Source organism: Oncorhynchus keta, chromosome 12 (assembly GCF_023373465.1).
Source record: "Oncorhynchus keta strain PuntledgeMale-10-30-2019 chromosome 12, Oket_V2, whole genome shotgun sequence".
Lineage (NCBI taxonomy): Eukaryota > Metazoa > Chordata > Actinopteri > Salmoniformes > Salmonidae > Oncorhynchus > Oncorhynchus keta.
The window spans coordinates 12878245-12904160 of NC_068432.1; the positions used below are offsets into that span (position 1 = coordinate 12878245).

The 25916-nt window shown below is 40.6% G+C and overlaps 1 protein-coding gene across 3 annotated transcripts in view; it reads left to right on the forward strand.

The window, feature by feature from the left end:
* Positions 1 to 465: 465 nt before the first annotated feature.
* Positions 466 to 25916, forward strand: part of LOC118391014 (P2X purinoceptor 1) — a 48817-nt gene continuing 23366 nt past the window's right edge. The window contains exons 1-4 of one of the 3 annotated variants that reach the window (XM_035781919.2): positions 466 to 1061; positions 19652 to 19796; positions 23054 to 23125; positions 23545 to 23617. In XM_035781919.2, the coding sequence (XP_035637812.1) occupies positions 889 to 1061; positions 19652 to 19796; positions 23054 to 23125; positions 23545 to 23617 (463 nt within the window). In that variant the 5' untranslated portion in view covers positions 466 to 888. The remainder of the gene's footprint in view (positions 1062 to 19651; positions 19797 to 23053; positions 23126 to 23544; positions 23618 to 25916) is intronic. The other 2 variants (XR_004827065.2, XM_035781920.2) reach the window with 2 other exon arrangements.

Genomic DNA, 25916 nt, shown 5'->3' on the forward strand with positions numbered 1-25916 from the left:
CACCCTCGTGGTGCGTTGTTGTGTTGAACTCATCCCTAAGCGACATACAAGTAACTGAATTATATTACTTTAATGGTTATGTGTTAATCAAACAGATTAACAGAATGTAATATTTATTAATACAATCTAATTGCATTTTATTCAATCTGTTATTTATTAAGTAATTTTTGATTCTTCCTCATACCTTGTGTAGGCTACCCCTACCAAAAATAAACACAATACTATTTGAAACATCTGTATTGGAAAGCTAAAGAAGCAGGCAACATGAAGTCCAAGTTCATCTACTTCATTCACATGGCAAAATACAATAGAACTCTGAATTGCGTGAATAAAACAAAATATTTTAAACAAAACACCCACATGCATTATACATGTATAGGGAACTGTTTTGTAGCCTAAGTTTAGGTCAAGCATATGTCTGTGCTATCTCTGTGCACCACACAGGAAGACAGTGTCAGGGGGAAATGATTGCATGGTGTGAGAAGGATGTAATGTGTATTATGTCTGTGACAGATGTCGAATGATCTGATCAGTAGCTAAGTGAAGAAGTCGTTTTTTGACTGTAGAACAGTAACACCTTGGTGTACAGCAAGATGATATAGTATTTGTTTGTTTTGGAGAGCGGGAAGGAGAGAGAAAGAGAAAGTAGAGTAGAGAGCGAAAGAGAGGGAATGAGAGGGTGTGTTTGAGAGGTAAGGGCGACAGGAAGAAACTTGACTGTGAGGAGAGTCAGAGAGGGAGAAAGAAAGAGAGAGAGAGGAGGAAGTCTAACACAGCTCCTGAAACATGTCAGCTGTTGGGTAAGTGAGACTGAAGAAGACAAATAGGTAATAGAGAAAAGGTGTGAGAGACAGAGAGAGAGAGAGGCAGGGTCAGGGTGCCAGCGGGATGGAGAGACCCTCCTGTCTCTCACGGAGCAGCAAGATGAACAGCTACATCACCAATGCCCTCTCTGACTTCTTCTTCAAGTATGAGACCCCCCGCCAGGTGCTGGTGCGGAACAGGAGAGTGGGGGTCGTGTGCCGATTGATTCAGCTGGGGGTCCTGGCTTACATCATCGGGTAAGACTCTTTTAAAGGATTCTGTTATTTACCGGGACTCTACAGGCATGCAAACATGGAGTGGAGCATGGTGAGCATGTGAGTTAGTGTGTGAGCTTGTCTGTTGCAAGTTTCAGCAAGACTGAGTCATTTCTCGACTGCAAAATGCATGACCCAGCTTTCATTATTTACATTCAATGGCTTGTTTGTTGAAATGTCAAAATGTGTGTAGTGGAGATCTTTACAATGTAAAGCACTACAAAGTAAAATGCTACAGATATCACGAGATATCTGACCAAATTAGAAAGTGATATTTAAAGATGCTGTCTGGGATCTTGAGCACTGACAAATTCGTAACGTATAGTACAAATCGCAAAGCAAAAATGTATACATAACATATACAATATGGATGATATAGCACACAATTGTGCACAATTTTCACGGACAGTTTTTGCTTGTGAGCGCTACTTTCAAAACTACTGGCTGAAATGATACAAAACCTTTAGAGCACCACCATATTTAAGGGTGATGACTTCATAATGCAAATATAACTATTTTTTGGCATACAGGATGTATGTATGGAACTTTCTTGCGGATGGATCTAGTGGTATCTGGGCTAATTCAGGTTTGATATTTAGGGTGATGAGTCTAATGAGTTTAATGACCAGGGTTGGTGGAGTAACGGATTACATGTCCATTACATGTCCATTACAATTTTTTTATATTCTAATCTGTTACATTACTAGCACAAAAATTGTAATCAGATTACTTCTAGCATTACTTTAAATTTCAGAAAGCATGTTTGCGAAAAAATTAATTGACACCTTTCTGTTTTCTCACTGACATTCAAATCAGCATTGAAAAAAATGCATGTTTAAGTTTGTTCCGCCTGAGCAAGTCTGACCACAAGTCAGAGACCACTATGATGACACACGAAATGAGTTTGATGGATTACAGAAAAAGAGCAGGAATAGGTTTTCGTAGGCTACAGTCCACGCTATGTCTTCCAATGTTGCGACTGCTATCAGCCTCCACAGATGATCCAACTTGGATAAACGTTTGGAGGTAAGGGAGTGGCTGAAATTGACACAATTGTTACCCGGAGGAAAATGGGGGAGGGTCATGTTTTTTTCAATTTCAGTCTGGGGGAGGGTTTCGTATTTTTTTATTTAGCCCAGGGAGGGTCATGTAATTTGTAATCGATTAACAAACCTAACACAATCATACATATAAGCGCTGGCGGTGGCACTATAGGTTCAGGGGTGTGTCAGAAATATTTTTGCAATCTTCACATTAAAAAATGATCTTTACAAGTGCTTGCTGGTGGTGGTGTGAAAGGGCTGGGTTTTAATGACTAAACCAGTTGTGGGTGTGTTGAGGCTTCGCCCCTCACTGGACAATATGTGGTTGCTTCACTTTGTGTATTTATGATATTTTATGTATGTATTGCCATGGATACAACTCCAATTCAAATGTTAGTCCCGTTATAGTTTGTTCAACAGCTTACAGAAATGAAATAACAAAATGTAGACCCATCCCATCTTTGCAAAATATGTTAACTTGAACCTGTTTGCAGTCAACATTGTTCTAAATAATTGCTTAGCTTCAATGTAGAAATATATAGCCTACATAGCATTGTCACTGATATAGGGGCTCGCCCTACTGTATATTGAATTATGGCTGAGCATGGACATGCCAAACGGTGTCAATAAGCAAGATAAAATGAATTATTGATAAGGCCTAAAAACAGAGCAAATCATTCTCAAATTCTAAACAAAACAAAACAACAACTTGTTTTAAATCGGCTATGTCTAAATAGACTTACTGACACCATCATTGATCCCTATGGGCATATAATAGGGTATTAAAACAAGGCAGACTAAGCACATCCAAACTTTTCACAAATATCCAATATAAAGAGAAAGGGAGAATATCCACTCACCGTTATACTTTTCCCTTCGGAATAAAATCAGACCCCTTGACTTTTTCCACATTTTGTCAAGTTACAGCCTTGTTCTAAAAAAATTTTTTTTTAAATTTATCTCAGCAATCTACACACAATAATCAATAATGACAAAGTGAAAACTTATTTACATAAGTATTCAGACCCTTTGCTTTGAGACTCGAAATTGAGCTCAGTTGCATCCTGTTTCCATTGATCATCCTTGAGATGTTTCTACAACTTGATTGGAGTCCACCTGTGGTAAATTCAATTGATTGGACATGATTTGGAAAGGCAAACACCTGTCTATATAAGGTCCCACATTTGACAGCGCATGTCAGAGCAAAATCGAAGCACTGAGGACAAAGGAATTATCCGTAGAGCTCCGAGACAAGATTGTGTCGAGGCACAGATCTGGGTAAGCGTACCAAAACATTTTTCGGCAGCAGGCACTGGGAGACTAGTCAGGAATGAGACAAAGATTAACGGAGCAAAGTACAGAGAGATCCTTGATGAAAACCTGCTCCAGAGTGCTCAGGATCTCATACTGAGACGAAGGTTCACCTTCCAACAGGACAATGACCCTAAGCACACAGCCAAGACAACGCAGGGTGCTTCGGGACAAGTCTCTGAATGTCCTTGAGTGGCCCAGCCAGAGCCCGAATTTGAACCTGATCAAACATTCCTGGAGAAACCTGAAAATAACTGTGCAGCACCGCTCCCCATCCAACTGGACAGAGCTTGAGAGGATCTGCAGAGAGGAATGGGAGAAACTCCCCAAATACATGTGTGCCAAACTTGTACCATCATACCCAAGAAAACTCGAGCCTGTAATCGCTGCCAAAGGGGCTTTAACAAAGTACTGAGTAAAGGGTCTGAATACTTAAATAAATGTGATATTTCAGTATTTTATTTTATTGTGTGTAGATTGATAATAATAATAATAATAATATATGCCATTTAGCTGACGCTTTTATCCAAAGCGACTTACAGTCATGTGTGCATACATTCTACGTATGGGTGGTCCCGGGAAGGGGGATGATGAGGGATAAAACAATTTAATCCATTTTAGAATAAGGCTGTAACCTAACAAGATGTGGATAAAGTCAAGTGGTCTGAATACTTTCCTAATGCACTGTACATGGACGTTCTTATCATAAAACCAGGACATTGTGAATTACTCTAATTTTGGTTTTAATCAAATATATATATATTTTTTTAAACAAGCTATCTGTTCATTTTTATCAACAACAACAATACATTTATGTAAAATGTAATGATATCATTAAATCACTAGGATATATATAATAGGCTCGACATGTTGGTGTTGAACCAGCCTTCATTAAATTAGGCCTAAGGTAAGGGTAGCCTACGGAGGGATTTTGGTTTTAAAAATGGGAAATGGCAAACAAGCAATTATTAAAGGAAAATAACTTCTAAATACAATGTTAACCGGTATTCACCACAATTCTCATGTAATTTCCTGATGGGCATGGACACATGTAGCCTACATCATAGCTCTGGATAAGAGCGTCTGCTAAATGACTTAAATGTAAATGTAAATGTCATAGAGGGGGATTTACACACCTCCAAAGCATGGATAAAAGAATGCAGGCCTGCCTACAATAGATAGACAAAAAGGAAAAGTCATTATTGCGCTGTCCATTATTTCCAAGGCATTTATCCCTTACTTAAATAATAATTAAACAAAAAATACCTTATTAGGCTATACAGTCAATCTACAGTACCTTTTTAAATCACTTTTAGAAATATGAGTTTGGCCAGTCTTTGGTTTGAGGATCATGCAGTGAGCTTTGCATGCCTAGTTTGTTAATTTACCCAAGCAGATGCTCTTATATTCCCATGCCCTAATCACAGTCAACAAAAATGTATTTTGTAACAACAATATCATTGAATAAAATAGAATAAATTAGAAAATGATATAGTTTCCGTAATAAAAAAAAGCTAGTTCTACAAGTGCATATCTAATGATATGCAGCTACTGTGTTAAAAACAAACATCTTTTTCTCGAATTCATGTTCTAGACCTAGACTTGGCATTCCGGTACCGCTTGCCATGTGGTAGTAGAGAGAACAGTCTATGACTGGGGTGGCTGGGGTCTTTGACAATTTTTAGGGCCTTCCTCTGACACCACCTGTAGAGGTCCTGAGGGGAAATAGGCTTTGTCGTGCCCTCTTCACGACTGTCTTGGTATGTTTGGACCAATCTAGTTTGTTGTTGATGTGGATACCAAGGAATTTGAAGCTCTCAACCTGCTCCACTACAGCCCCGTCGACGAGAATGGGGACGTGCTCGGTGCTCCTTTTCCTGTAGTCCACAATCATCTCCTTATTCTTGGTTACATTGAGGGATAGGTTGTTATTCTGGCACCACCTGCCCAGGTCTCTGACCTCCTCCCTAAAGGTTGTCTCTTCGTTAATGATGGTTTTGGAGTCGTGCCTGGCCATGCAGTCGTGGGTGAACAGGGAGTACAGGAGGGGACTGAGTACGCACCCCTGGGGAGCTCCAGTGTTGAGGATCAGCGTGGCAGATGTGTTGCTACCTACCCTCACCAACTGGGGGCGGCCTGTCAGGAAGTCCAGGATCCAGTTGCAGAGGTAGGTGTTTAGTCCCAGGATCCTTAGCTTGGTGATGAGCTTTGAGGGTATTATGGTGTTGAACGCTGAGCTGTAGTCAATGAACAGCATTCTCACATTGGTGTCCCCTTTGTCCAGGTGGGAAAGGGCAGTGTGGAGTGCAATAGAGATTGCATCATCTGTGGATCTGTTTGGGTGGTATGCAAATTGGAGTGGGTCTAGGGTTTCTGGGATAATGGTGTTGATGTAAGCCATTACAAGCCTTTCTAAGCACTTCATTGCTAAGGATGTGAGTCCTACAGGTCTTTAGTCATTTAGGCAGGTTGCCTTTGTGTTCTTGGGCACAGGGACTATGGTGGTCTGCTTGAAGTATGTTGGTATTACAGACTCAATCAGGGACATGTTGAAAATGTCAGTGAAGACTCCTGCCAGTTGGTCAGCACATGCCCGGAGCACACGTCCTGGTAATCCGCCTGGCCCCGCAGCCCTGTGTATGTTGACCTGTTTAAAGGTCTTACTCACGTCGGCTACGGAGAGCGTGATCACACAGTCGTCTGGAACAGCTGATGCTCTCATGCATGCCTCAGTGTTGCTTGCCTCGAAGCGAGCATAGAAGTGATTTAGCTCGTCTGGTAGGCTCGTGTCACTGTGCTTCGTGTCACTGTGCTTCTCTTTGTAGTCTGTAATAGTTTGCAAGCCCTGCCACATCCGACGAACGTCTGAGCCGGTGTAGTATGATTCAATCTTAGCCCTGTATTCACGCATTGCCTGTTTGATGGTTTGTCGCAGGGCATAGCGGGATTTCTTGTAAGCATCCGGGTCCAGCACCTTGAAAGTGGCAGCTCTACCCTTTAGCTCAGTGCGAATGTTGCCTGTAATCCATGGCTTCTGGTTGGGGTATGTACGTACAGTCACTGTGGGGACGACGTCCTCAATGCACTTATTGATAAAGCCAGTGACTGATGTGGTGTATTCCTCAATGTCATCAGAAGAATCCCAGAACTTGTCTGTCCAGTCTGTGATAACAAAGCAGTCCTGTAGTTTAGCATCTGCTTCATCTGACCATTTTTTTTATAGACCGAGTCACTGGTGCTTCCGAGGATAGAGCTGTGGTCGGATTTACCAAATGGAGGGCGAGGGAGAGCTTTGTACGTGTCTCTGTGTGGAGTACAGGTGATCTATAATTTGTTTTCCTCTGGTTGCACATTTAACATGTTGATAGAGATTTGGTAGAACTGATTTAAGTTTCCCTTCATTAAAGTCACCGGCCACTAGGAGTGCCGCCTCTGGGTGAGTGGTTTCCTGTTTGCCTATTTCCTTATACAGCTGACTGAGTGCTGTCTTAGTGCCAGCATCTGTCTGTGGTGGTAAATTAACAGCCACGAAAAGTATAGCTGAGAACTCCCTAGGCAAGTAGTGTGGCCTGCAGTTTATCACAATATACTCAACTTCAGGCGAGCAAAATCTAGAGACTTCCTTAGATTTCGTGCACCAGCTGTTGTTTACAAATATTCACAGACCGGCCCTCCCTCGTCTGTGTGCTGTTCTATCCTGCCGGTGCAGCGTGTATCCCGCTAGCTAAATAACCATGTCGTCATTCAACCACGATTCCACGAGGCATAGGATATTACAGTTTTTTGTGTCCCGTTGGTAGGATATTCATGATCTTACCTCGTCTAGTTTATTGTCCAATGATTGCACGTTGGCGAGTAATATTGATGGTAACGGCAGCTTTCCTAGTTGTTTTCTGTGGGTCCGGACGAGGCATCCGGCTCTTCGTCCTCTGCGTCGCTTCCTTTTGCGAAAATTCAATAAACCCTAAACCTTAACTAAAACTTCAAAAAACAAAATGTGGAAACTGAGCAATTTGAGGTGACTAAACTGCTTGGAGTCACCCTGGATTGTAAACTGTCGTGATCAAAACATATTGCTACAGTAGATAAGATAGGGAGAAGTCTGTCCATAATAAAGTGCTGCTTCATCTTCTTAACAACACTATCAACAAGGCAGGTCCTACAGGCTCCAGTTTTGTCGCACCTGGACTACTTTTCAGTCGTGTGGTCAGGTGGCACAAAGAGGGACTTAGGAAAATTGCAATTTGCTCAGAACAGGGCAGCACGGCTGGCCCTTGGATGTACACAGAGAGCAAACATGAATAATATGCATGTCAAACTCTCCTGGCTCAAAGTGGAGGAGAGATTGACTTCATCACTACTTGTGAAAGGTATTGACATGTTGAAAGCACCGAGCTGTCTGTTTAAACAACTAGCACACAGCTCAGACACCCATGTATACCCCACAATACATGCCACCAGAGGTATCTTCACAGTTCCCAAGTCCAGAACAGACTATGGGAGGTCGCACAGTACTACATAGAGCCATGACTTCATGGAACTCTATTCCACATCAGGTAACTGATGCAAGAAGTACAATCAGATTTAAAAAACTGATAAAAATACACCTTATTGAACAGCGGGGACTATGAAGCTACACAAACATAGGCACAGACACATGCATATACACACATCATAACATACGCACTGTTTTTAATTTACATTTTTTTATTTCACCTTTATTTATATCCTCTTGAAACTAGGGGGCACTATTTTTATTTTTGGAAAAATAACGTTCCCAAAAATCAGGAAGCATGACTCATGTTTTGAAACTGTTGTGTTCCTATGCACAGGAAGTGACTCATGTTTTGATTGGCCACTGAAAGGGATATCAACCAGATTCCTTTTTCTACGTATTCCCTAAGGTGTCTACAGCATTGTGAAGTAGTTTCACGCCTTTATGTTGAAGAATGAGCGTAAATGACTACATTGCGTAAGTGGCCAGCTGAGGGCTCTCTGAGTGAATCTTGTGTAAAAGACAGAGGTAGTCATTTTTTCCTCTCGCTCCTACTGAAAAGCCAATTGTCCCGGTTGATATATTATCGAATAGATATTTGAAAAACACCTTGAGGATTGATTATAAAAAACGTTTGCCATGTTTCTGTCCATATTATGGATATAATAAGATTTTTTGTCGTGACCGCTATTTCCGGTGGATTTCTCAACATAACGTGACAAACAAACAGAGGAATTTTGGGTATAAAAATCATCTTTATGGAACAAAAGGAACATTTGCTGTCTAACTGGGAGTCTCGTCAGTGAAAACATCCAAAGATCATCAAAGGCAAACGGTTATAATTTGATTGCTTTTCGGATTTTCATGACCAAGCTTCCTGCTGCTAGCTGGACATAATGCTATGCTCGGCTATCGATACACAAACGCTTGTCTTGCTTTGGCTGTAAAGCATAATTTCAAAATCTGAGATGACAGGGTGGTTGACAAAAGGCTAAGCTGTGTTTCACTATATTTCACTTGTGATTTCATGAATATGGATATTTTCTAGTAATATTTTTTGACCGTTGCGCTATGCTAATTAGTGTAGTTGATGACAATTCTCCCGTATCTGGACAATTGCGACCTGGCCAAGATAAAGCAAAGCAGTGCGACAAAATAACAACACAGAGTTACACATAAACAAATGTACAGTCAATAACACAATAGAAAAATCTATGTACAGTGTGTGCAACTACATTTACATTTACATTTAAGTCATTTAGCAGACGCTCTTATCCAGAGCGACTATACACGCATACACATGAATTTTGTTTTGTAGATATGTGGTAATGGAGTAACGGCCTGAGGGCACACACTTAGTGTGTTGTGAAATCAGATATTAATGTTGTGTAACTGCCTTATTTTTGCCGGATCTCAGGAAGCAGCTAATGGGGATCCATAATAAAGACAATTACAAATACCTACCGTCAACCAATCATGTCAGTGTGGAGCTATACAGAACCCTCCACATTGTACATTTTTTTTGGAGGAGCACAGCAATGTGGTATGGAGCTCAATTTGGCCTCTGCATGCCTCGGAGGCTCTGCAACGACATCATTACCGTCCATATGGTGCCTCCAACCATATTTTCGGATCAAGCATAAAAGCCTATTTATTTTTTAACTCAAAGCAATGAGACCAATCAGTCGTCTATGACAGCAAAATCATAAACAATAGAGTAGGCTAATTAGTCTTTAGTTTTGGGGTTATGCTTAGGTATAGCAATTTGGCTAATCTGTATTTCCACATTTCAAAGTCTTGTTTTTGAAGATTAAGGAATTGGAATGACTTAAAATCTGGTAGAGTTTTTAGCCTGATCATATTAGAATCTGCACTAGAATGCAATAGGTTAGAAATAGTCTACATAACCAACCCATAAAGTAAAATGCAACATCCATTTATGGCCAGCTATGTAAACTCTAACATTAATTTATCCTGCAATAGATGTTCAAATGGTAATACAAATGTTTGTTTTCTGCTAATGCCTCTTAACTAGGTTGACATTTATTGGGACGAGTCTTGTTCTTTAGGCAGAACTGAGTGATTTTCAGCTGCAAATCCCAAATTTACTGAATTGTAAAAAACGATTTATTGGGTTGCTTTTTGGTCTTAATTTAAGGTTCGGGTTAGGCATTAGGGTTAGCAGTGTGGTTAAAGTTAGGGCTATTTAAGGTTAGGATGAGGCATAAGGGCTAGCTATGTGGTACGGTTAGGGTTAAGGTTAGGTTTAAAATCAGATTTTATGACTTTGTGGCTGTTCCAACTACTAACCTGCAAAATTACTGGCACCCCTGACTGGCAATGCACAAATAATACATTTTAAAAAATATAAACAATATAATTACAGAGAAACTCAAAATACCAACATGTGAGAAATTACTGTACTTTATTAATGCTTCAATGGAAGCCACCAAAATCATACAATTATTTAATGCAAAATACATTTTACCAAAACAAGGTTTCATAATTATTGGCACTCCTCATTTAGTACTTAGTGAAACCACCTCTGGAGTCCTTTCCTGTAATGTTTGACAAGGAACACATTTGGAGGGATTTTGGACCATTCCTCTAAGCAGATCCTTTCAAGATCCTTCACATTCTTAGGTTTGCGCTTATCAACTGCCGTCTTCAATTAAGCTCACAAGTTTTCGATTGGATTGAGGTCCGGCGACAGACATTTTGTTGTCACAGAACCATTTCTGTGTGGATCTTGAGGTATGTTTTGGGTCATTGTCATGTTGGAAAGTCCACCTACGGCCAAGTCCCAGCCTTCTGGCAGAGGCAACCAGATTGTCAGCCAAAATTGCCTGATACTTGGTGGAATTCATTATGTCATCAATCTTAACCAGTGCCCCTGGACCTCTGGAATTAAAACAGCCCCAAAACATCACTGACCCACCAAGGACTGTAATTCTTTCACATTGATTCTTGTTTCTTCTCTCACCATCCTCCTCCCTATCCTGGGGTTTTCAACTGTTCCATATCTTTTGAATTTTTTATAATTGCCCTGACAGTGCTCAATGGTATATTCAAACGTTTGTGGATCTTCTTGTAGCCATTACCAGATTTATAAAGGTCTATGAATATCTGTCCTTTTGAACTGCTAGTTCTTTTGTTTTCTTCATGATGTTGGATGACAAAGGGATATTGCATGCGTGTTACCTCATTTTTATACCCTAGTGAAACAGGAAGTGATGTACTGGCTCAATATAGTTCCCGAAGACTTAGATCAACTTAAATAAATGGAATTTAATTCCTGGTTTAATCTTGGTAGATGTTATTTACAATAATATGTAAGGGTGCCATTAATTGTGAAACCTTGATTTGGAGGACATTATTTTTTTATTAAATCAATAAATTATTTTGGTGGGTTCCATTGAAACATTAATAAATAACAGTATTTCTCACATGTTGGTATATTGAGTTTACATTCTATAGTTATATTGTTGATATTTTTTAAAGTAATGTTTGTGCATTGCCAGTCAGAAGTGGCAGTAATTTTGGAGCCCACTCTGTACACATATAAACATTCATACATATACACACATATATATACATACATACATACACATACATATGCACATACACTTCTTTTTGAATATACCTTCCTTTATTATTCCCCGCAAACCCTACCACCCTTCTCCTAATTGGAGTAAACTAATAAACAATAACACTAACAATTGAAGTCAGAAGTTTACATACACCTTAGCCTAATACATTTAACCTCAGTTTTTCACAATTCCTGGTGTTTAATTCAAGTAAAAGATTCCCTATTTTAGGTTAGTTAGGATCACCACTTTATTTTAAGAATGTCAAATGTCAGAATATAAGTAGAGAGAATAATTTATTCAGCTTTTCTTTCTTTCATCACATTCCCAGTGGGTCAGAAGTTTACATACACTCAATTAGTATTAGGTAGCATTGCCTTTAAATAGTTTAACTTGGGCCAAACATTTCGGGTAGCCTTCCACAAGCTTCCCACAATAATTTGGGTGAATTTTGGCCCAATCCTCCTGACAGAGCTGGTGTAACTGAGTCAGGTTTGTAGGCCTCCTTGCTTTCACACGCTTTTTCAGTTCTGCCCACAAATTTTCTATGGGATTGAGGTCAGGGCTTTGTGATAGCCATTCCAATACCTTGACTTTGTTGTCCTTAAGCCATTTTGCCACAACTTTGGAAGTATGTTTGGGGTCATTGTCCATTTGGAAGACCCATTTGCGACCAAGCTTTAACTTCCTGACTGATGTCTTGAGATTTTGCTTCAATATATCCACATCATTTTCTTACCTCGTGATGCCATCTATTTTGTGAAGTGCACCATTCCCTCCTGCAGCAAAGCACCCCCACAACATGATGCTTCCACCCCCGCGCTTCACGGTTGGGATGGTGTTCTTCAGCTTGCAAGCATCCCCCCTTTTCCTCCAAACATAACGATGGTCATTATGGCCAAACAGTTCTATTTTTGTTTCATCAGACCAGAAGGACATTTCTCTACAATCTTTGTCCCCATGTAAAGTTTAGACCGTAGTCTGGCTTTTGTATGACGGTTTTGGAGCAGTGGCATCTTCCTTGCTGAGCGGCCTTTCACGTTATGTCGATATAGGACTTGTTTTACTGTGGATATAGATACTTTTGTACCCGTTTCCTCCAGCATCTTCACAAGCTCCTTTGCTGTTGTTCTGGGATTTATTTGCACTTTTCACACCAAAGTACGTTCATCTCTAGGAGACCGAACACGTCTACTTCCTGAGCGGTATGATGGCTGTGTGGTCAAATGGTGTTTATACTTGCGTACTATTGTTTGTACAGATGAACATGGTGCCTCTAGGCGTTTGTAAATTGCTCCCAAGGTTAAACCAGACTTGTGGAGATCTACAATGTTTTTTCTGAGCTCTTAGCTGATTTCTTTTGATTTTCCCATGACGTCAAGCAAAGAGGCACTGAGTTTGAAGGTAGGCCTTGAAATACATCCACAGGTACACCTCCAATTGACATGAATGATGTAAATGAGCCTGTCAGAAGCTTCTAAAGCTATGACATCATTTTCTGGAATTTTCCAAGCATTTCAAAGGCACAGTCAACTTAGTGTATGTAAACCTCTGACCCACAGGAATTGTGATACAGTAAATTATAAGTGAAATAATCTTTCTGTAAACAATTGTTAGGAAAAATGACTTGTGTCATGCACAAAGTAGATGTTCTAACCGACTTACCAAAACTATAGTTTGTTATCAAGAAATTTGTGGAGTGGTTGAAAAAATAGTTTTAATGACTCCAACCTAAGTGTATGTACACTTCTGACTTGAACTATAGGTTTCTACTTCCAGCTTATACATACTATTCCCTTTTTGCATACAGGATGAATAGATGTAAACAGGAACCTTCTTGTTGTGACTGGCTGTGGTGGCAGCTGAATGAATTATCTGGAGGAATAGTGAAGAATGATGGAACAGCAGCTGGCATGTTATATTGTATACTGTGAGCATATAAGGAGCAAGGAGCTAGAGATTAGCTGCAGCTGAAGACATCCCTCTTATCACCAGTCTTGGGTAATGCAACATTACTGCATATTGGGAAACTTGTTCACATAGATAGTCACATTGGACCAATCCTCTCCTTAGCTTGCAGACTTGCTACCACATGTAGGTTTGCAAATAGTGTGATGAATCAGTGTTGTGGAAGGAGGATGAATTCTTTGGACTTTCATGCTGTACTTTGTACTTTCTTACTGGAGATGCACCAGAAGACGGACTGTGTTATGTCTCAACAAAACAAAGGATTTGTTTACACTTTGTGTGTGTATATGCGTGTGTGTGTGTGTGTGTGTGTGTGTGTTTTGTGTGTCTGTATACATCTTCAGGCATCTGGACTTTAGGAGCTACAGGACATGAACAGGCTGAGGCATATGCTCACACAGATAACAATCAAACATGGGTAAACTCACAGCTACACTGCTATTTCTCAGAGATTTTCCTCCTTGAGATAATGCCAGAAAGGCATGTGAAATTTCGAAAGTTCATTCTCTGTTGAAAACACATTAGAGAAACTTAAATGCGCTCCGCTTGGCAGATTCAGTCATACCAGAATTATAATACCTCATAAATTTGTTCTTTCTTTACATCCTAAAGACATTCCCCTACCGTTGGGCCCTTGAGCAAGGCCCTTAACCCCAGAACATGCTCTCCATCCAGGGACGCTGCACTGCAGCTTGACCCTGTGCTTGTCCAAACTGTGTGTGTTATGTGTGCTGTCTGGGGTTGGGGGGTGATTAGGAACCTGTCCAGGACTCTCTTAATCAGAGCCCTACTGGCTTTGAGCTGTTGTGGAGGAAGTTGTCAAGGAAGTGGGTTTGTGTTTATATAGGACCTCCCACCCCCACCTACCGTCAACCAATCATGTCAAAGCGGAGTTATGCAGAGCTCTCAGCAATGTTACAAGATTTGGGTTTTGCACGGCATGGAGCTCAATTTGACCTCTGCATGCCTCCGGAGGCTCTGCAATTGTGTCGCACCATCCATACGGTGCCCCCGGCAATATTTTCGGATCAAGCATAAATTGGCATCTATCCAGAGCGACATACAGTAGTGAATGCATACATTTTCGTACTGGTCTCCAGTGGGAATCAAGCCCACAACCCTGGCGTTGCAAGTGAACTGAGAACTGAGAACTACGAACTGAGCCACACAGGATCAGACGGCTATGGGCCTTAATAGAAGTAGGGCGACTCAAAAGAAATCTGTCTGAAAAACACAGTGTGCTCAGCAAGAACCACAAAGCCAATCACACATCAAAAGATCTGTCGCATGGTCTGTCTGACTTTGTCGGTCTCTCTCTCTCTCTCTCTCTCTCTCTCTCTCTCTCTCTCTCTCTCTCTCTCTCTCTCTCTCTCTCTCTCTCTCTCTCTCTCTCTCTCTCTCTCTCTCTCTCTCTCTCTCTCTCTCTCTCTCTCTCTCTCTCTCTCTCTCTCTCTCTCTCTCTCTCTCTCTCTCTCTCTCTCTCTCTCTCTCTCTCTCTCTCTCTCTATCTCCCTCTCTCTTTCTCTCTCTCTCTCTCTCTCTCTCTCTCTCTCTCTCTCTCTCTCTCTCTCTCTCTCTCTCTCTCTCTCTCTCAGCCAGGCCTTGGGACACAGAACAGATACAGATATTCCTTAGATTGTTCTAGTGGAAAATGCTTTTCCTCATTTCACGCTTTGGTTTCTTCTAATGTGGCTGTTCTTACGTTTCTCTCTATGTGGACTTTAATTATCATTCAGAAACAACAACAGCGATAGGATTTGTAGTCATAACCTGACGGAAACATCCAGTTGAAACGTACCAGGTTCTTTAATTCTTTCAAGTTGAATTACAGCCAAACAACGCTGTGTGTGTGTGTGTGTGTGTGTGTGTGTGTGTGTGTGTGTGTGCGACACTTGTGACTTTAGCTGTAAGGCAGTGGCAGGGAGTTGTAGATGTGTGTAACATCCTGTCTCTGGGGCTTGATGCCAGGGGGTTATTACTTTATATGTCATTTATATAACATCTGTACTTGTTTTATTTGTCCTTTTATATTATACCAGCGTACGTACGTATAGCCCTATGACATCATCTACCTACCTGTTAATTCTCTTGCTCACAAGCTGGTGTCCATCATTCTGGAGAAGGTAGGTTGAGAAAGACAGACAGACAGATAATGCTACTATTAAAAAGGCTGTCCAAGGAAGTCCCTTACTTATCATCTACACAGAGATACAGTGTGTGTACAGCACTTTGAGATATCAGCTGATGTACGAAGGGCTATATAAATAAAATTTGATTGATTGAGTGACAGGCATGTCAGACTCAGCCTTCAAGCTCAATACGAACCCAAATAGGTTAATAACCTGGTATATAGTTAAGGTGTATTCACCCGTGTGTGCAGATAAATGTGCATGTAACACTATGTAATAATTTCATTGTCATACATTCCATACCTTCCGTCCCACCTCTTAACATTCTATGCATTCACTCCCTTGGAGTCTGAAAAAACCCCATGGGCCCTGGTCAAAAGTAGTGCACTATTTAGGGAATAGGTTGTCATTCAGTACTCAACCTTTGGAATTTGGTTTGCATCACCCTGCACTGATATAATACTTAATATCACCCAAAGGCACTTTTTAAGGCGGCAATCAGCAGTGGAAACAGTAACAAAGCATCCTCCCCGCCTCTGATTCAGTAAAAAGCTGAGGGACGGGGCTGGAGAAATGTAACCACTCTCAAATTCATACACAGACCTATGGATACAAGGTCTGACCATCCATGATATCAAAATGATAGTTTTAACCATGTTTTGAGGCTATATAGGGTTTGTTTACATTTACATTGTTTACAAACTTTGGCGTAAAACAACCTTGTATTTTGGGTTCTGATGGGGTACGACAGTTGAACTAAGCCCATGAGGAATTTATAAGTTATATTCTTCAATAATCAATGGGCACATATCATTAATTATGGATGTAGCAACTGCTGATTGTCCTTTTAACCGTACCTTAATTCAACATCACCTGATGATAGCCAGCTTGCGTTGGGATTACTGTGTTTCTGCCTAATTCTCACTGCTGTGAGAGAGTCCTATACATCAGTCTGTGTGAAGATAGTACTAAAATAATTGTGCAAAAATGACCATAAACATCATTATAATCTGGCAGTGTGATTTGAAACTTTTCTTCAACAATGTGAGTTATAAAGAGCAGACTGTTTTATATATGTCTCAGTTTATTTACTAAACCGTCTTTAGTTGACTAAATCACCTCTGTATGATGCACATTGTTGAAGAAAAGTTTCAAATTAAATCACACTGCAAGATAAGGTTTATGGTATTTTTTGCACACTATGAAGATGTGCAAAATAAGTAATTCTATGCGTTATGCATTTCACAAGTACTTTTGCATCAAACACTGAAGTGTAAGAGGCCTCCAGTTGTTTAAATGGACTGGATCTTTATACTTACCACCTGGGTCCCATTAATAGTGAAATCAGACCTTCTTACCTTCATAGTCTACCATTTTTATAGGAGTAGTTAAAACATGCTAATAAGGTACATACAAAAGGTTTGATATACCTCTACTGGTATGCCATCAAGCCCTGGGGTTTTTCCAGACTGAAAGGGTTTAATTGCCTCAAGAAGTCCCTCCTCTGTAAATTGGCCTTGCTGTACAATTGATAATTTTACATTATAATTATTATTAGGGAAAAAAATCCTTACAATTAAACATCCTTCAGTGGAGACTGGAAAGAAAACATATGCTTCAAATATTTAGCTTACTCTTATAATTTGGTGAATCATGGATGACTAAATTATTTTTGGTTGCATTTCTACGATGGAGATTCAAGAAAAATATCATGCATTTTTCACTATTTTCCATCCAGTTCGCTTTATTTTTGTAATACATTTACACTTGATCGTTCTTAAATAAATCCCTCCAGTTTTTTTTGTTTTTCCTCTATAGTACAGTTTTCTTTATTGCTATCTACCTGTCCTGTTAGTTCCTCTATTTCCTTTGTTAGTCTTATCTCTTTTAACCGAAGCTGCTTTTGTTTTAAAGATGAATATTGAATTAATTGGCCTCTAAAGGTACATTTCAAAGTGTCCCATACAATAAGGGGATCGGATGTGCCTATGTCGTGCAGGAAAAGGTCAGTTCTAAAATATTTTGTATTAGTTAAGAGCAAATTGTCCTCCAGTAGACTTTGATTTCATTTCCAATATCCCTACCAAGTGGAAATTCTGTAAGAGTTATGTGGAGGCCAATTAGAATATGGTTCGATCGCATTCTGTCTCCTATCAACACTTTATTTTTTATTTTTTTAAACTTTTGGTGCCAGTGAGAAGGAAACTAGCTTGATTAATAATAATGATAATATAATATAATAATATTGATTAAGCCTCCTCCATGTACAGTATATCTCACTAGGTTCGGGTTTGTTAGCCTCCATGTATCCACCAGGTCTAATGTGCCCATAATATTTGTTATCTCCTTAAGTGCATAAAGGGTGATAGTTTGTAGTGTGATTTCCTTTATGGTCCATTGAAGTACTTAAAACCATGTTATAATCTCCCACCATAATAATAGGATTGTTTGTTGCTTGTGAGCTCAATAGATTGTTAGAAATATTTTTTTTAAGTGTGGATCAACATTATTTGGACCATGTAGATTAATTATCCAAATATGTTTATCGTTCAATTGCATATTCAAAAGGATCCACCTTCCTTGCGGATCTGTTTGGACAGTTTGCACATTTTGCTCAAAATTATTATTAATTCATATCATCAACCCTTTTGAATTTCTTTGCCCATGACAGAAGTGCCTTTTTCCACATAACTTAATCTATAAATGTCAGTGGCGGTTATGAGGGAGGACACTTTTTTTTCTTCTGAGCATGGCCTTATTTCTATTACAGCATATTGGATGACTGGCATCATGGGGTTGCTCGTCATGAGGGAGAGAGATAAACAAAATAGGGATGTCCTGTTGTAGGCCTAATTTGGAATGACTGGCTCAGCATCGCAGGGTTACTCACAACCAGGTTGTTATCTTGGAGGCCCTGAAGAGCTGGTTGTTAATGTAGAGCTTGTCCAACACCAGGCGCACTTTCTGGCCCTGTGGTGTTTAAGAATAGGGTAAAGAACCCGTCTACTGTCCACGATCTCTCAAGAATATTGTTAATTGATAGATAAATTGTTTCCGCATAGCCGTGGGAAGTAGAGGTGCTGAGCATGCTGCAGCACCCCCTGAAAAATCAGAATGTTTATTTATTTTTAGCACAAATATTTTTGGGAGAAAAAAACGTTCTCTCACAAAAGTAGTGCACTGGACCTTTAATAGTCCTGTATTAGCGGACCGATACAGCCGTCTATAGCGCGGGCAAAATGTTTTTTTTCCCCTGCACCCCTACCCCCCACCCTCAAACGAGCGCAGCACTCCCACCCCCAAACTACTTCCCGCTGCTATATCCTTCAGGTCCCTTCCTCTTCCCAGCACTGTCACTTTAATTATGGAACGGGTTAACCTAATGCAATTCTCTAAGTCTGGTATCTCTTTAAGTTTTCTTCCTTCTTTTAATTGATTGCTAAATTACAATTTCAAACAATCAATAATGAGACAGGTTTGAAGCTCTGCACGTCACTGCCACCTACCACGTCACATCTGCTCAATCTGATGACGATGAGACCATTATTAATAATGACAAATATAAAGTTCCCATGATAAAAGCGTCAATGTGAATGTACTACTCAAACAAAGTTTAATGTGAGAAGATGCACTAAGACCAGCCTTACTGATTGAACTTACATTAACTAGATTAGTCATACAACACATCATACATGTATGACACATACAGTACTGTACTGTAACCTTGACCTATACTGTAGCTGTTGGCATCATTTGAAAACGGTTGTCTAGAAATGCTGGCAATACTTTGGATCTTTGCCCTTGCCTGTGGTTTCATATCTCAGATGCTGAAATCACTAGTACTGTATGAGCCTGGTTCCTCTCAAGGTTTCTGATTGCTAGAGACTTTTCCCTCACCACTGTGCTTCTGCTTGCTTTTTTAGGGTCTAGGCCGAGTTACTGTAAAGCACTTTGAGACAACTGTTTGGGCGTTTATAAATACATTTGATTGATCTATTGACTGATTTATGGTATCCTCTGTGTCCTCTACTCCATCCAGTTGGGTGTTTATCTATGAGAAAGGCTACCAGTCGACAGACACGGCCGTGAGTTCTGTCTTTACGAAGATGAAAGGGGTGGGCTACACCAACGTGGATGGAGAGGAGAGGGTCTGGGACATGGTCGACTACGTCTTCCCTGAACAGGTGGGTCATTGGCTAATATCTTCCTTGAACAGGTGGCTGTGTGTGTTGACGAACAACACTAGTACTGTAATGAATGAGAAACTGAATGAATGACCTGAAAGGTCACATATCATTACACCCTCTCGGAACTGAGCCTCACAGTACATCTACCAGTGTGCTGTAATACTAGTGCAATACCAATGCGTAATAAAGTACTACAGTGAGGTTCATGCAGGGAAGTCAGACAGATGGTGTCTGACAGAATGAAGAAGAAGGAGGAAATGAAGAAGGTGAAGAAGATTAACTGTGGTATCGTGATATCATTGTCAACACACAGGTGTGAGAGTGAAACTGTACCTAACTTTCATCAGTGGTTCCTTTGCACACATCCTGATCCTGCACACACATTAGGCAAATACAGAGACAAGCAGAAGAGTCTCTGTAAACACAGTGACATTGTTTGCCTAAGTGTAGTCAGCTCATGTTGACCGTGACTAAGCAATAAAGAGATACAAAGAAGACACGGCTGTTTACTCTGAGGGGTGTGGCCATGATGGGTCTATTTAATTCAGAACCAACCAGTTCGACTGATGGTTAGGAGTACTGGAGATCAATGACCAAAAACAGCAAGAAGGTCAAACACACAAGATTATACAGCCTGTGATCTTATATGAGTATCTATTTGCCTATTCAAGGTATTTACCGGAAGATGACCTTGTCTGCTATCATAATATATGGTATATGTTAACTTATTCAAGGTCTTTACCTGAAGATTACCTTGTCTGTTATTTATTTATTTAACCTTTTATTTAACTAAGCAAGTCAGTTAAGAAAAATTGTCATAATATATGGTATCTGTTAACTTATTCAAGGTATCTATCTACCTGAAGATGACCTTGTCTGTTATCAAAATATATCAAATCAAATCAAAGTTTATTTGTCATGTGCGCCGAATACAACAGCGCCGAATTACAGTGAAATGCTTACATACAGGCTCTAACCAATAGTGAAAAAAAGGTATTAGGTGAACAATAGGTAAGTAAAGACATAAACAACAGTAAAAAGACAGGCTATATACAGTAGAGGGGCTATAAGAGTAGCGAGGCTACATACAGACACCGGTTAGTCAGGCTGATTTGAGGTAGTATGTACATGTAGATATGGTTAAAGTGACAATGCATATATGATGAACAGAGAGTAGCAGTAGCGTAAAAGAGGGGTTGGTGGGTGGTGGGTGGCAGGACACAATGCAGATAGCCCGGTTAGCCAATGTGCGGGAGCACTGGTTGGTCGGCCCAATTGAGGTAGTATGTACTGTACATGAATGTGTAGTTACAGTGACTATGCATATATGATAAACAGAGAGGAGCATCAGAGTAAAATAGATGTTGGGGGGGCACACAATGCAAATAGTCCGGGTAGCCATTTGATTACCTGTTCAGGAGTCTTATGACTTGGGGGTAAAAACTGTTGAGAAGCCTTTTTGTCCTAGACTTGGCACTCCGGTACTGCTTGCCATGCGGTAGTAGAGAGAACACTCTATGACTGGGATGGCTGGGGTCTTTGACAATTTTTAGGGCCTTCCTCTGACACCACCTGGTGTAGAGGTCTTGGATGGCAAGCAGCTTAGCCCCAGTGTAGTACTGGGCTGTACGCAGTACCCACTGTAGTGCCTTGCGGTCAGAGGCCGAGCAATTGCCATACCAGGCAGTGATGCAACCAGTCATGATGCTCTCGATGTTGCAGCTGTAGAACCCTTTGAGGATCTCAGGACCCATGCCAAATCGTTTTAGTTTCTTGAGTGGGAATAGGCTTTGTCGTGCCCTCTTCACAAATGTCTTGGTGTGTTTGGACCATTCTAGTTTGGACCATTCTAGTTTGTTGATGTGGACACCAAGGAACAGCATTCTCACGCAAGTGTTTCTTTTGTCCAGGTGGGAAAGAGTGTTTACTTTAGCCTGGCTGGAGTGTCCGGTGGCTGGGGTTTGTACTTTGGAGATGCTAGACTTTGCTGTTGATTCCATTGCAACAGGGAAGCTCAATCAAGCACAGATAAAGTGTCAATCAAGCATAGCTAAATGGCGTCAAATAGTATTTGAACCTAGGCCTGATGCCATCTAATGCTGTTACCCAGGCAGGAAGGCTCCAGTACCAGTCCTTATTAATTCAGGGCCACATGTCCTGTGCTTCATATGGCCTCTACATTAGTTAGTTTACATTAACATGTACGACATCCTGGTCGAGACTCGAGAGAAGGCCAATAGAATGAAACAGGAGAGCGAGGGTCATAGAAATGCAATTACTAGAACAAGAAAAAGTCCCTCGGACCAGCGCTATTCGACTGCACCTTCATGTAATTCAGTAATTCTGTTGCATGGCGGGGACTTTTGATCTGTTACAAAAACAACAGCGACAAAAGGTTTGTCACATAACATGGAGAGATGACCTGCAGGTCTGTGAAAGGTAATAACTTTTTAAGTGACAATTGATTTCACCTCATGACCTTCTGATGTGATGACATTTACAGGTAAAAATATATCCGAAAGCAGACCTTGTTGTTCCCATAGGGAATGGATGGAGGATCGTTATGTATGCAGGTCAAATTCAAATAATTCGATATGCTTTCATAACAAGGTCAATGTTGCCAAAGCGAAGTGATACAATAATAATTATGAAAACAACAGCGACAACAATAACAATAGTGGCTATAATACTAAAGAAAAACAAACGGCTTGAAACTGTATGATTGTCACATTTAAAGATACAATTATAATCTCTCTGCGTCTCTGTCTCTAGCCCTGTTTTTACATGGTGCTAACATGGGTCCTTTGTCCTGATCTTGTCTACATGATTGTGCCCACATTTCCAGAAATGTTTCTGTTATCTCTCCACTGTGTCTGCATTTCCTGATTACTTCCTTTATGCAAATTATTTCACAGGTATTTCTTCAAAATAATATTTATTTATTTATTGTAAGACATATTGATGTAATCAGTCAATGCTACCACCTGTCAATGATTTCAGAGGGCTAAATAATGAAGATTTAAATAGTTTTTCTGTCCAGATCTGTCTCCACTTGTAAGATATCCAGACACAATGCGTATCTGACTACCTCTGGATGTGGGCAGGATGATCTGATCACAATCGGATCACAATGTGTATTTTGATTGTCTACAACTGTCTGAAAATGTGGGCACAATCAGAATGTGGACAAGATAAGAACAAAGGACGCAAGTTAGAACCAGGTGTAAATGGGGCTTTTCTCTCTCGTACCTCAGGGAGACTCATCTTTTGTGGTGATGACCAACTTCATTATAACCAAAGGTCAGAAGATGGGAAAATGTCCTGAGGTATGTCAACTCATCTCAAAAGTATTTATTGGATTTTCTATATCTCTTTGTATATCTTTCTGACATGAATGTATTTTCATAAATACTAAAGCTAAATGGAAAGTACATCATATCAGCTCATCTGCTTTCATTGTGAGATGCTGTCAATGACACACGTAGAGAAGAAAAATTATAATACATTTGCACAGAGATCATCAATCAGGAAAATGTGGTCTAAACAGTCTTTTATTTACCTATTTTATCATGTTTTGTACACACACACACACACACACACACACACACACACACACACACACACACACACACACACACACACACACACACACACACACACACACACACACACACACACACACACACACACACACACACACACACACACACACACACACTGACTCTAACTCCTTCCTGTGTTTCAGCTCACAGAACCCAGGTATCTCTGCAACTCTGACTCAGACTGTGAAAGAGGGATAATAGAACGTACGGGACATGGTAAAGTCCTGACGGCATGGCAGTGTGACAGTGTGACACAGTCCCACTCACTTACTTAGTGTTTGTCAACTTCTGGTCGGTGGACCAGCGTTGGTTCATGGCCCATTGCTGGCCGGTCCTGGCCAGTTCCTGAGATGATTAACTGAACACTAATATAGTCAGTTCTACAGTGCTAGCAGGTTGTCCTCCAAATGAGGAAGAGGTATAGTTTGCCGGTCCCTGACACAAGAGGGCCATAGCTTGTCGGTCCCTGGTATAAAAAGGTTGAGAAACACTGCACTAACTAACCCTCTTCACTACCTACCTAGCCAAACTAACCATTCTTCACTGCCACTACCACTACCCTCCCCACCTGACTACTCACACAGGCCATCTATAACTACAATAAGGGATAAACAACAAAGGGATGTGAGTTCAGTACAAATAAATCAGTCCTTCGTAGTCTATCCTTTACTTTGTTCAATTATTACTACTGTATGTATTGGATTCTAATGACTTGTAATCAGAATCAGGTGTTGTTTAACATAAATTAAAATGGCACACGGTTTCACTTGTCAGAGAGCAAAAAACCTTGTCAGGGAGATAAATGTTCAGGTTGTATCATCATTGTTTCCCTGCCCAAAGTCATGCATGCAAGAAGAAAAAGTATGCTTGATTTCAGATCAACAACTTTCCATGTTCTTAGCAACATGACGCAGGGTGGTTGAGCGCCTTGGCTCACCATTCTATTAAAGCATGCAAACAGAGTCCCACACACACATATTATGCATACATGCACACAACCACTGCCTTCCGTTCTACAAGCTAAGTAAAATCGACGACCTACGAGGAAGATTAAACTACCAACGGGACATTAAAAACTGTAATATCTTACGCTTTATGGAGTCATGGTTGAACAACGACATTATCAACATACAGCTGGCTGGTTATACGCTCTATCGGCAGGATAGAACAGAGGCATCTGGTACAACAAGGGGTGGCGGACTATGTATATTTGGAAATAACAGCCGGTGCACGATATCTAAGGAAGTCTCGAGGTATTGTTCGCCTACCTAGAGAGTTTTCACCTGTATTTTTTGTAGCTGTCTTACATACCAACACAGACCAATGCTGGCACTAAGACCGCACTCAATGAGCTGTATTCCGCCATAAGCAAACAGGAAAACGCTCATCCAGAGGCAACGCTCCTAGTGGCCGGGGACTTTAATGCAGGCAAACTTAAATCCGTTTTACCAAATTTCTATCAGCATGTTAAATGTGCAACTAGAGGATAAAAAATATACTCACACAGAGACTCTCCCTCGCCCTCCATTTGGCGAATCTGACCATAATTCTATCCTCCTGATTCCTGCTTACAAACAAAAATGAAAACAGTGACTCGGTAAATAACAAAGTGATGAGATGAAGCAGATGCTAAGCTATAGGACTGTTTTGCTAGCACAGACTGGAACATGTTCCCGGGATTCTTCCGATCGCATTGAGGAGTACAATATATCAGTCATTAGCTTCATCAATAAATGCATAGACGAAGCCATCCCCACAGTGACTGTACGTACATACCCCAACCAGAAGCCATGGATTACAGGCAAAATCCGCACTGAGTTAAAGGCTAGAACTGCTGCTTTCAAGGAGCGGGACACTAACCCGGAAGCTTATAAGAAATCGTGCTATGCCCTCCAACGAACCATCAAACAGGCAAAGCATCAATACAGGACTAAGATCGAATCGTACTACACCGGCTCCGACGCTCGTCGGATGTGGCAGGCCTTGCAAACCATTACAGACTACAAAGGGAAGCACAGCTGAGAACTGCCCAGTGACACAAGCCTATCAGACGAGCTAAACTACTTCTATGCTCGATTCGAGGCAAATAACACTAAAACGTGCATGCGCTGACCAACTGGCAAAGTGTCTTCACTGACATTTTCATCCTCTCCCTGTCCAAGTCTGTAGTACCAAAATGTTTTAAGCAGACCACAATAGTCCCTGTGCCCAAGAACACTAAGGTAACCTACCTAAATGACTGCTGACCCGTAGCACTCACATCTGTAGCCATGAAGTGCTTTGAAAGGCTGGTAATGGCTCACATCGACACCATTATCCCAGAATCAAATCAAATCAAATCACATTTTATTTGTCACATACACATGGTTAGCAGATGTTAATGCAAGTGTAGCGAAATGCTTGTGCTTCTAGTTCCGACAATGCAGTAATAACCAACAAGTAATCTAGCTAACAATTCCAAAACTACTACCTTATAGACACAAGTGTAAGGGGATAAGAATATGTCCATAAAGAT